Raw genomic sequence first — 10,134 nt, 5'->3', positions numbered from 1 at the left:
TCTGAAGCGGATAAATTTTTAAGCTTTTATTGAAGTCCGGTATTCTGATTCTATCAATGTTCAGAAAAGAGAAATTTTTGCCCCTCCCTCTTTGTTGATCAATCTGCCCTGAATACGGCTCTGAACACAAAACACCAGCACAAGAAAGCCACAATCAACAAATTTATGAATTTATGGAACAAAATGAGAAGAAATATGTAGCTGCAAAAGCTTATTTTACATTGCCAATGTCACAGATTTACCTTGGTGCATTTGCATTATGAGATTACATTCCTTGTAATTTGTCTATCTTCAGGTACACAAAAAATATGATCTAGTGACTCTGCATTATCGTAATGAGTTTTAATTCACTACTAATGGAATTATATAAGAGCTGTTAAGTCTTGAGTTCGAGTCCCCACCAAAACAAGTTGAGAAAAAAAAAGGCAACCCTATGCCGTATGATAATCCTGAATGCTCCTTTCCTCAGAAAAGGAAAAAAGAAAAAAATCATGAGTCCTCCATATACTAATGAAATCAAGTATTCGGTATTGAAAGAGTACAAGAACCATTTTTTTTTTCTTCCTTCACATTCCAGAACTAACAGTGAACTCAGTTTTATCACATGAATGATCTATAGAAATTCAGTAAAGACGATTGGAAAATATTCCTGCAACAATTATAAATGGCGCCACCCCGCCAGGTTCCTCTCTTTGGATTAGCTACTGTCAATATTGTCTCAAGAAGACTTTGGCTTTGACCTCCATATTTGCATCAATTAAACTTGATCGAATTTACTGTCAATGTTCTTGTTAAAGCTATTTACCATAAATGCCGCTTGCAATGGATTCAAATTTCAAGTCAGCAATGTTGTTAAAGCTATTTACCATCAACACGGCTTACGAGGGAGACCAACTCGATATTCTCATTTTCTGGAGTTTCATTTCTCTCCTTTGTACCTAAGATTTCACTTGGAAGTACAGAAGCATTGGGATCACCTCTGGGAACCAAAAATATCAGACACAGTGGACTGACTCTCAAAATGCTCCGTACTATAATGGCCAGCCACAAGTTATCAAACTTTGTACGAGTGACATCCAATAAATGAAGTAGAAGGCCTCCTCCCCAAGAAGATGTTAGAAGTCCCACATTATCAATTGACATGAGGAGAGCAAAGAAAGTGCCTTCAATACCACGGGGACAAAGCTTGGAACTGAGCACAAGAAGAGGCATCCACTTGAGATTTCCAATCATCCGAGAGACACTCTCATCAATCACAATGAAGACATAATCTGGTATGCCAAATTTCAAGTTCAGTCGCAGCACCATTATCAAATCTAGGATGCCTGACAAACCAAATAGCAACTGACTCCAGAAAAGCAGGTTTCTGAAAGGATAATCCTTCAGAACATTTTGGTATAGAATTGCTCCTAAGAGAGATCCAACTGAACCAACTGAAAATATGAAACCTATGGTCTCCTGCACAAGGCATTGGCATATGATTAATTTTACCAACATTACAAGCAACTAAAGCTGGTTTAACAGTATTGAGATACAAAAAAAATTAATTATAGCAAGGACAACTTTTCCCTGGATTCTAGCCAAATTTACTCACTCATTGCCTTCTAACTCCTGCAGGATGTTTTCCTGATTATTCCCTGCTTATGAACCCAAAAGAGTTCCACAAAGGAGTCCTAGGTATTTTGGTTTTATGATAAAGTACTCATTTTTCTAGAGAACTAGAGAAAAGAAGTGTAGAATCACATATACCTGGGAGAAAGATGGTCCCTCTTTTGAATCTGTATACCAGTAGAACATCCCCTCATGAATATTCACACTCAATGCAAAGGATAAATACATATATAAACATGGTCGCCACACATCTGGGAATTTTAATGTTGTCCACATAGCCTTACCAGCATCAACAAACTTTTGGTTTACCTGATTAACAAAGAGGATGTTAGAATATACATGTACAAGTAATGAAGAGTGAACAAAAAGATAACTGATTACCTGTCTGTAACTAAAATTTGCCATTACGGGTTCATCAAGCAGAAGTCCAACTAAAAGTACTAATCCAGCTGGGATTGTCAGCAAGCCAAAAACGCCCTACCAGAGAAGGAAAAAAATATTTATATATATTCTAATACATAAAGCAAAATATATAATTAAAAAGATTTAAAAAGAGAGAGAGGGGGAGAGAGAGAGAGAGAGGGAAGGAATGATTATGGAAATGGAGATATGGACAATAAATTAAGCAGCAACCAACCTTAGGGCCAATCAAGTGGACAAAAATACCACTGATAGAGAACCCCACAAGTCCTCCAATTGATGAACTCAAAGCACACAAGCTTTGCATGTCAGGCGCAAGATGAGGATGAGTATTACTATTTTGAGCCACACAGGCATCTATGGTCACATCTGCTATTGCTACACCAGCACTTCCAGCTGTCAATGACAGCAAAGCAAATACAAGATGCAGGTTCTCATTCAATGACAACAAAAGCATGGAGACCACACCGAGCAATCCTGAAATTAACATTGGAGAAGAAACGGTTTCCAATTATATGAAGCGAAAAATTAGCATTAATATTGTTTTGTAGATGAAAATATGACAATTTCTTTTTATGCACAGTAGCAAATAAGTGAAATCAAGTAGATCTCAAGAGGGATGGGGTTTATAGAGGAGGCACCATACAGAGTTTCCCCTGTAGATGTTTAGAAGCATAGTCTCAAAACATGCAGCTAAAATTATTCCAATTCATAGGTGCCCAAAAGGATGCTCCATGTTTGTGGTGGAAAAAGGCCAATCATCACTTTCGTCTCCGTTTTGTTTCCCACATATCCCATGATGACTTTCCACATGGAATATGATAAATTCCAGCAATTCACAGAAAAAATTTTGCAATCCACAAGACTGATCAACATGTTTGTTTCAAGCAAATCAAAAGTTGATTTCAATTTCCAAATATAATATATTTTTACTTTTTGCAACTCAAACATTTATAATGAAAATAAAACACAGAACTCTGTTCAGCAGAAGCTAAGCTAAGTTTCTGGTTTGCAAGGGATAGGTTGAACATATAAATGAGATCTTATCACTTAATTATCAAATTTAAGGTGGAAGTAGAAATATAGTAGAACGGATTCAGGTATGACAAGCTATAATGCATCAATTACTAGCTAAAATAAAAGAAGGCCATCTGTAGCACCAGAAAATGAGATCAATAGGATACTAAAGTGAGAAGGAGTGAGCAATCTAGCAGAAATATAGATAAGCTATATAAAATGCATAATTTACCAGCTAAAATGAAATATGGCCTCCTGCGGTACCCCAAGACAGGAAGAACGTCTGTAAGCAGGCCCCATAGAGGCTTGACAAGCCAAGGAATTGAAATAATTCCTTGATAAATTTGTGACTCCGAAGGCTGCACCTTTTGAACATCTTTCATGTAATACTCAGTGCCAACGCGACTAAAAGCTCCTCCCAGTCCCTGGCTTATTCCATAGACAGTCAACACACCAAACACAAAACTCGAATGTGTCTCACTGGCAAGCATTTTGAACCAATAAATTGGAGTAGAAAAAAAGTCACAGAACCCTCCTTGTCTGGGTTCATCTTCCTCCAAAGCCTCCTCACCACAAGAGGATTCCAGATTCTCATCCTCTACCATAACTAACAACCACCCAGTTCACAAAATCAAATCTTTTCTTAACTTTTCACCTCGCAATCAACTGGGATTCCTGAAAAAGAAACTAAGATCTCGAAAGTTGAACGCAACAACACGCTTCTACAAATCAGCCTTTCCCTGGACAGCTGCTTTGAAATTTTCCCAAGTCCCCATCAAGAATTGAAATTTGGCTATATAAAAGGCAAACGCTCACCCACTTCACAAACCCGTCTTCTCTGATCTGGACTTCTTTAAACTCCATAAAAAAAATTAAAAAAAAAAAAACTGGATACTGAAAAAGACCAAGAAAAAGTGTGTGTGTGTGTATATATATATATATATATATATATATATATATTAAAATAAACACGCATTAAAGTACGATAAAATCATTCTGACACTTTTCTGAAGATTCATTTCACACAAGAAACCAGATTTTTCACATGTAGATAAAATAAAAGGGGATGATTACAATGCAAGAGCAGGATTAAGCTCCTCTTCTTCTTAATACTAAATAGGGCTTTAAGTTTTAACTGGATGTAGAAAAAAAAAAAAATAGAAAGGAAAAAACAGAAATGTATATGAAATCCGAAAGAAATTTGTAACCTTATTATTGGTTAATTAAAATACTTAATTAAGGGTTTCTACGTTGAATCAAAATGAAAGGACATATTATGAAACGTGGCTTAACACTATTGGTTCCAGGTAAGTAGGGACACGTTACAATGGATCTAGTCACTGCTCCGAAGGTCGCAGCCTGTCTGATAGGTAACGTAATGACAAAAGAAGGCAAAGACGCTAGCATTGCCTGTCTGCAAGTTTTCATGAAAGCCATCCAAGTAGAAATTATTTCAATTTTTTTTTTTTTTGGGGATGAAGCTTAAATTTAAAATCTTATAATTTAAAAAATATATATTATTAAATTAAAACTTATTAACAGAAAATAATGTATATTAAAGAAATTAAAAAATAATATATTATTTAACCTCTAATAAAAAAATGTATAATATATTAAGTACACATTGTGCATATAATATTTTATTAAAAAAATAATTTAGTAAATTCTTTCACATTGTGTATATAAGTCAACATTATTTAATCAGAGAAGAAAATTGGTGGATTAGTTGCACATGAGTTTTCTCCATTAGCACCCTTTTTTAATTTTTTCTTTTTGAGATTAGTTTTAATATATATTATAATTAGAAAATAAATTATTATTCTATTTGTTCTTTTCTGTGAATTTTCAAATTGATTAATGATTATTTCACAGAGAAAAGCAAGTGGGAGTTAAAGGTTGCAAGGGGCATCATACAGTAATATGTTTGATTGTATAATAGATAATTACAAGGATGACTTAGTTTGCAAGTTGTGCAGATGGCAACTTCTTTGGAATCTTGTGGCATAGAAAATGAAAGATCAGCATTAGATGACAGCTTTGAACTTCTCTTATTTTATTAAAAGTTCTAATTTGATTCATGCCCTAAACTTGTTTGTTTTTCTTCTTTTAAGCAAATTATTAAAAGTTTTATACTTTGTAATAATTTACATTTCAATTCATTTCATTTCAAAATTAGATATTTAATTCTTCACTATTAACATTACTAAAAGTACAATATTTTGAATACATAATCATTTGTGAAAATAATAATTGATGAAGAATCATATTTGGGATTTCATTATTTCTGAAAAATAAATGATCTTTTAAAAAAAAAAATTATTAGACAGAATTGTTGGATGACAAGCAGTTGGTTAACCAACTTGCTTGGAGTTGGTGGAGATGATGAGTCATGATTTCAGCCTTAGTTGAATTAGTTCTGTATTAATCTTGAACATTGCCAAAAGAAAAAAGATCAGTTAGGACGATATTGCCAAGGGTAATGAACAAAAAACAAATGTAGAATAATATGAAGCTAATTAGTGTGGATTATCCATTAGTTATGAATGAATAAAAATTAATCAAGTACATGACTGACCTGCAGTCAAAGAATTCACAGCAAAAAATAATGCAAAACCAAAGCTAGAACAGACTCATTTAGAGAAGTCGCTTCTTTTTGGCAATATCTCTCAAAGCTGATTGTCATATGTCCATTAAGTTATCAGTTGGAGGTAAATGAACTTGGCATCTCATCTCTTTCAAATGGATAGTCTTCATGAATCCGAAACTTAACTTGCAGCAATTTGATTTCTTTGATGACTCAACCTTTGATTGCAGCAGTCAAATGTGATTTCTTCTTGGCTGAGTGATTTGATTCCGAAAGCACACTCCATTGTTGGAAACTTTCTGTTTCTTGTCTCAATATGTGTGCAGCTTAACTTGAAGGGTAACAGTCATTTCTGATTACTGCCAATCACAGAGGAAAGACTCCGTTTAGCAACAACCAGCAATTGGAAAAAATGGATCCTTTCTAGAGGACATTGGTGTACAACTCCAATCCTCATTAGCTTTGTAGTAAAGCATTTTCTGCACATAGAATATCATATAACATTGTGAAGCTCTCACAATTGCTTCATCAACCTCCGTAATCCATGCATCATCACATTTATACCATTGGTTTCTGAGGCGAAGATAAGTCACGTAGTGTCCTGATTCCAGCATCCCTGAATGAGTGATCACAGCGAAAATCTCAAATTCTGGTGATGTATCTGCTTCATTGCTTTCAAAGGTAAAAATTCTATTCCCAAATCTGCTTCTCACAATTGAGGATGACAAATATGATGTCATATCTAAGGAGAATGGAAACTGCAAATGCCAATCAATTTTTCTCGACATCCTTCTAACTGCAGAGTGCTCAAATCGTTTGATATGTAATGACAACACCAATGGGAGTCTTCTAACTGACATTTGCTTAAAGGAGTCCCGTTTTTCTTTACAATTTTGACAGTAAAGTTTCTGGTCTGAACCCAACTTTTCTGGCCTTGTAAACAAATCCAAACAGGCTGAAAGAGTACATCTGGTGGAATTCTCGTTTGGTCTAACAGACTTGTTAGCAACATCTATTGAAGACAAATTATTTGTATTCATGTTGAGTGAAATGTCAAGACAGGGGTCATAAGTGGTGGAAGTAAACCCACAGGTCATGCAAGTGACATCTGATCTCAACATCCCTGAGAAAACCCTATGAGCAATACACTGACAATCTCCATTATCTGCATAAGAGAAGATCTAATTGTAAGCACAACAGAATAACCTGACAAATCAGAACAATCCCTTAGTCCACTATTATCCACATTTTCCAAAGAAATGAAGAAAATATGTAAAATTCACCACTGTCTGAATAATCCACAGGTGCCCTGGATACTACTAAGTGTTTGAAATTTGCTTGGGACAATTCTCAAGTTATTTCATAAATCTGGGAGCAACAACAATGACAATGAGTCTATGACATATCCCTCTATACCTATTTGAAAGTCTGTTGCCGCATACCCAAAGTCAAAATCATATAAATATGCTGTAATATTTCCTAAATTCTTGAGAATGAATGCCTAATACTTTTGAGATACAAAATTATCTCTGACAAACGATAACTACAAAATATTAAACTCAAATTCAACATGTGAAAAAGGGAACCATCAGAAATCCACAACAGTGAATAAAAATCATGATCACAAAGTACAAAGAACACTATATCTCAGCACCTACAGCATTACCTTTAGTTGGAATTCTTCCATTTCCTTCTCTCTCGTGGATACCATCTAACACCGAAATGAAGAATTCATGAGCATCCTGCTGTTCGTAACTAGCTAGATTTGCCGAATGCTGCCACCAACTTCATATAGAAACAAAATTTCAATACTAAAGCATAAGTTCATCTCCAAAAATCTGGTGAGAAAAATAAATGGAAGAGCTATGAAGAGATCTGGCAGCACACTGTCACTGGTGCAATCCCAGCAAAGTCCACTATTGCAAAGGATTTCCAATTACATTCAACAATAAGATCAGCCAATTCCAACACTAGATAATGATAGTTTCGAGCACACTAGCACAAAAAAATGGAAAAGTCCCTAAAAGCAGTAAACTTCTTACTTTCTGCTGAATACTTAACTGACAGTGTTATCAAACATATCTCCAATAGGCAGGTGAATCCAATAATCAGGCAAGGTCATATGCATTACGGTACAAAAGAATTTTAAAGAAATGACAGGTTACATCGTCTCAAGAGGCCTAAAGCAGACAAAACTCTTTTGACATGAACCAATCCAAAAATCATATCAATTACACTGAAACTAAAGGATACGTATCAATAGCAGACCTGTAAAGAAACTGAGCTGGGCTGTAAGGTGTTCGATCCCCAGAATACACAGCTGAGAAAATAACATCAATATTGCACGCCAAACATAACCGATCTGATGATCTTTTCCTACAGGTTTCACGGTCATGCCTACCGCTCAAGAAGTAATTCCGGAAAGGGGGTGCATAAAGCAATGCTTGCAACACAGAATTCATGAAACAAGTACTGCCCAAATTGTTCAATCCTCTCAATCCCAATGGATAACACGATTTTTCCCTTCGATCCCTCATCAAAACCAAGTGTTTAGACTTCTTTAAATCCAAATCCATTAATGAATTCAATTTCCTCCTCTTGCTTGATCTCCTTATACCATCATCAACATGAGTATTATTTGGCATGTCCATCATGATCTTGGACACGACAACCTTATCAAAATCAGGATCATAGACCTGATCACTGCACAAACAGCAATAAAGCTCCGATCTTTCAATGTCAACAGCTACATCATGACCATTCTCTGACTGAGCATGCAAAAGGGCGTGGCTTGAACAAGAGATTGACGAGCAAATCAAACACAGAAGGAATCTACCTTGATACCCATTACAAGAACAGCATCTAGTTATCTTTGTTTCACTCCTATAAATGCTGGTTCTTCCATTTGGAGTAGTTTTAAGGCAATTTTGAAGGGACTTATAGCAACTCAAGGCATGTCTGAGCTTGTAATCGGCAAGATGCTTGCATAGTTTTGGGTTTGCGTATAAAGGATTTCCTGTGGCCATGTTGATAGAGATTGAAAGGGAGTTTATTGATTTGTGATTTCAAAAGCAAAAAGGAAAAACACAAGCATTAGAACAAATTGGCAATATTAACAAGAACAAAAACTAATTGTGGAGTTTTGATGGGAGGGGAAAATCTATCTTTTAATAGATGAGAAACCAAGTGAAGGATCTTAGATTGGATTTATAACAAAATGGGTTTGGATTATAATTTGATGGTTTTTGTTGAATTGATGAAAAAGAGAGGTGGCGGGCAGAAAAGGTGGAACAAGCAAAAGCCTTAGTCTGGGAAGGACTTATGCGGCTGCCTTTTGTACGAATAGACCGACTCTTGTCTTTTGGTTTCGACACTAATCCTGACCGTTAAATTCGTTGATCAGTTCAATCATGATATGAACAATTACTGTTTTGCCATGGCTGCTCAGCTCAGATGCATGGTTAGGGTTATGTAAGGAAGCAGTGGCATATGTGAAGCTGTCTCATAAAATCTTAGTTAATGTTAGCCCAAAGGGTAAGAAAGGTATGGACAATGTCAGAAGCTTCTCAGAATCACCAGGGGAACGATAAGTAGCCTTTACTTTTAACGGGCCGTTAATGGGCTTTTGCGTGGCCCACAAACACATGAAAGAGTTGAAGTGAAGAGAAGAAAACCCATTCTTGGCATAACCATTATGATTTACAAGACATCAAAATTTTAATTTTTAATTTATTTTATTAGTATATAATTACTTAAATTTAAGATTTTATAATTTTAGAAACAATTCTAATATTATCAAACTAATGCTCGTTGCTATTGATTATACCAAGAAAACCAAACACATTATGTGATATCCAACTTGCATTAGTCGTTGCCCAGAAATGATAGGTTGGTTCTCGAATGATTAGGGAGAACACTTATTTATAAGGACTACTTCAATCACACTCACCTCTGACTCTAAGCTTGTTTAATCTCTTCTCTTTCTTTTCTCTTCAAGTGAAGAAGACTCCAGCCTCATACAGGCATTCCTAGTGCTTTGGGCTCGAGTAAAGTGATTTTAATTTTTATGTCAAAGAATATGGCAACCTACTCTTGCCTTATTGCTCTTATTGGACTATTTCATATTCATATTATTTATGCATTAATCTTTTTCTTCTATGGACAAAAATTAATCAGACTTCATTGTTAGAAACTGAAGTAATTCTTCACCTAAATCATTGACTTTTGTATCATTTGATAATGTCAGATAAGCACTCTAATCAGTGTCAGACAATGACACATTGTATACAATGAATTTTAACTCAAAATGATGTATTAATGCAGCATAAGAGTTAATACCCAATTTTACTAACACTAAAAATGATGTTTTTTAATTTCTGCTCAATTTCAAAATTGATTTCATTTTTAATCTTGTAATTATGCTTAATGTAATCTTAGTTCACAAGTTCCTCTGTCAATGAGTACCTTATGGATCCTCGCATGGGGTGTTTGATGTTTTTAGC

General features: G+C 35.1%; 2 protein-coding genes across 2 annotated transcripts; both read right to left on the bottom strand.

The window, feature by feature from the left end:
* Positions 1–479: 479 nt before the first annotated feature.
* LOC110673873 (probable folate-biopterin transporter 2) lies at positions 480–4,223 on the bottom strand. The gene is made up of 5 exons (XM_058129566.1): positions 3,281–4,223; positions 2,249–2,508; positions 1,993–2,088; positions 1,750–1,920; positions 480–1,458 (listed from the first exon to the last, which is right to left on the bottom strand). The coding sequence occupies exons 1-5, from the start codon at positions 3,651–3,653 to the stop codon at positions 859–861; spliced, it is 1,500 nt and encodes a 499-aa protein (XP_057985549.1). The 5' UTR covers positions 3,654–4,223; the 3' UTR covers positions 480–858.
* Positions 4,224–5,555: 1,332 nt separating this feature from the next.
* LOC110673862 (ubiquitin C-terminal hydrolase 22) lies at positions 5,556–9,340 on the bottom strand. The gene is made up of 3 exons (XM_058129563.1): positions 7,901–9,340; positions 7,299–7,417; positions 5,556–6,797 (listed from the first exon to the last, which is right to left on the bottom strand). The coding sequence occupies exons 1-3, from the start codon at positions 8,656–8,658 to the stop codon at positions 6,019–6,021; spliced, it is 1,656 nt and encodes a 551-aa protein (XP_057985546.1). The 5' UTR covers positions 8,659–9,340; the 3' UTR covers positions 5,556–6,018.
* Positions 9,341–10,134: the final 794 nt, after the last annotated feature.

The sequence above is a fragment of the Hevea brasiliensis genome, chromosome 11, assembly GCF_030052815.1.
Source record: "Hevea brasiliensis isolate MT/VB/25A 57/8 chromosome 11, ASM3005281v1, whole genome shotgun sequence".
Lineage (NCBI taxonomy): Eukaryota > Viridiplantae > Streptophyta > Magnoliopsida > Malpighiales > Euphorbiaceae > Hevea > Hevea brasiliensis.
The sequence above is the reverse complement of the archived record's forward strand: the minus strand, read 5'-3'. Positions and strand labels throughout refer to the sequence as shown.

Coding starts and splice junctions, on each gene's coding strand:
- LOC110673873 (XM_058129566.1), bottom strand. CDS start 3,653: ATGGTAGAGGATGAGAATCTGGAATCCTCTTGTGGTGAGGAGGCTTTG. Junction 2,509..3,280: donor GCCATATTTCATTTTAGCTG/GTAAATTATGCA, acceptor TGTTAATTTCAG/GATTGCTCGGTGTGGTCTCC. Junction 2,089..2,248: donor TCCACTTGATTGGCCCTAAG/GTTGGTTGCTGC, acceptor CTTCTCTGGTAG/GGCGTTTTTGGCTTGCTGAC.
- LOC110673862 (XM_058129563.1), bottom strand. CDS start 8,658: ATGGCCACAGGAAATCCTTTATACGCAAACCCAAAACTATGCAAGCAT. Junction 7,418..7,900: donor CCAGCTCAGTTTCTTTACAG/GTCTGCTATTGA, acceptor TTCTATATGAAG/TTGGTGGCAGCATTCGGCAA. Junction 6,798..7,298: donor TGGAAGAATTCCAACTAAAG/GTAATGCTGTAG, acceptor TCTCTTATGCAG/ATAATGGAGATTGTCAGTGT.